The sequence below is a fragment of the Sorghum bicolor genome, chromosome 2, assembly GCF_000003195.3.
Source record: "Sorghum bicolor cultivar BTx623 chromosome 2, Sorghum_bicolor_NCBIv3, whole genome shotgun sequence".
NCBI lineage: Eukaryota > Viridiplantae > Streptophyta > Magnoliopsida > Poales > Poaceae > Sorghum > Sorghum bicolor.
The window spans coordinates 1,103,841-1,105,872 of record NC_012871.2 but is presented as its reverse complement, the minus strand read 5'-3'; the positions used below and the strand labels follow the sequence as shown (position 1 = coordinate 1,105,872).

General features: G+C 40.9%; 1 protein-coding gene across 1 annotated transcript; it reads left to right on the top strand.

The window, feature by feature from the left end:
- LOC8054537 (putative disease resistance protein RGA3) lies at window positions 341-1,414 on the top strand. The gene has a single exon (XM_002461297.2). The coding sequence runs from the start codon at window positions 341-343 to the stop codon at window positions 1,412-1,414; it is 1,074 nt and encodes a 357-aa protein (XP_002461342.2).

The window sequence follows — 2,032 nt, the reverse complement described above, 5'->3', positions numbered from 1 at the left end:
CAAAAGCTCCAAGCAGAAGGTGCCAGATGATCATGTTCAGGACAGCCTGCAACGGGTTCTCCTTCGGGCACAGGCCATCATCGATGAAGCCACGGGACGCCACATCACAAACCAAGGTATGTTGCAGCAACTGGGCATGCTGAGAGATGCCATGTACCAAGGCAATTACATACTTGACACTTCCATATACCAATCTTATGACGTGGAGGATGGCAAGGATTCTATTGTGAGTCGATCTTTGTCTTTGTGCAAAGTAAATTCTCTCAGAGGAATATCTTCTTCCTGTACAAAGAAAGAGATTTTGGAACAATTGCAACATGCTGATAATAATTTGAGATCTATGGTACTTGATGTAAAAGAGCTGGTTGTGTTCTTGACGAGCTACCCTCGGCTGTACCGCCAGCCTTATAGCATGCACCTACTGCTCAGTAACTGCATGTTTGGCCGCCAGATGGAAGCACATCATGTTATTAGCTTCCTGTTGGATACACAGCCTCGTGGTTCTGAAGAATTGGAACTCCTGCCAATTGTTGGTCCATATGAAGTTGGAAAGAGCACCCTTGTCTCTCATGTTTGCAAGGACGAAAGAATCCGTGATCATTTCTCTGAAATTTTTTTATTGAGAAGACATGAGTTTACAAATTTTGACCATGCTAAGATGAGCAAAGGATGTGCAGCAGAAAACCAAAATCATGTGTTGAACTCAAACAAAGATAGGAGGTTACTTTTTGTTGTTGAATTAGTTGGCGATCTTAACGAAGATACTTGGAATAAATGGTGTTGTACTTATAAACAGCACATACCAAGGGGTAGTAAAATTATAGTCACAAGCCGATCAGACAAGATCATCAAGTTTGGAACAGCACCACCTCTATATTTGAAGCACCTGTCCCCTGAAGCCTACTGGTATTTCTTTAAGACGCTTACGTTTGGAAGCATGGATCCTGAAACGCACCCAAGGTTTGCCCAAATTGCTATGGAGATGGCCAGAATCCTAAGTGGAACCTTCATTGGTGCAAACATGAATGCTTGTTTGCTGAGGGATAACTTTGACATCCAATTTTGGCACAAGGTTGTAGCCTTCAACAGAGGGGTCACCTTGAAGAATGTCTCAGAATTTGGTGTGTCTCCATTCAATCTTATACAACAGAATAGGCCTATACTTGTTTGGAGGATGGCCACACCGTCTGAAGAGCTTGTGAGTTATGGTCAATCTGAACGCTCTGCAGAGGAGGAGGTTCCAAAGATAAATTACCAAGATGTGTTTTATGGAAATGTTAAGGCTCGTGGGAAAATTGAGATCCTATTGTGGAGGTCTCGGATTCTGCCTTACTATAGCTATGTTAACTCTTCTGAGATCCAAGAGGTAAAAACTGCAGCTGCCAAGAGGAAGCGTTCTATGAAAATTGAATAATGCTTTGTTAATTTCTTCTGTCTTTGGGCTCATGTGGAAAAACATCTGCATATGTCTTGATAGGACATAGGTTGTCACAAGTTGCAGCATAGTCATGCATGATATATAGGATGTTACAGGTTGCAACGTTATGAAATAGTACAAGTATATCTTATTACTACCTTGTCATGTGAAACTGTTTTTTTTCCTTCACACACATAGGAGAGCTTCATGCCATTTCATCAAAGAAGATATGCATAGTATTAATGATGTACTCATGTTATTTTGGCATACATTTTTGTGTAGTGGATTTCTTGTCATTGATTTACACTTATAGTACTAGAGTATGGGCCTCTCGGCACCTGCCTTATATCCCCTTCATTATATTTTCAATTAAACGCACCAATCAAATGTTAATTGTGAACAGAGCCTCATAATCATGACTAGTGATTTTTCAATTTTGCATCGTTGTATGCAGAGGTTAGGAAATATTTATAGTGGAGCATGAGCGTGAGCGGAGAGTGTTGGGTGGGGTGGGATCTATAAGCAAATGTCTAGATCGTGACTCAAGCTAAGAGCTACTCCCTCGTCCCTAAAATAACTGTTGTTTACACTTCCAAGGAACAAGTTTAATTACAT

What these genes read in the sequence shown, in the direction of transcription:
- LOC8054537 (XM_002461297.2), top strand. Translation starts at nt 341, where the DNA reads ATGGTACTTGATGTAAAAGAGCTGGTTGTGTTCTTGACGAGCTACCCT.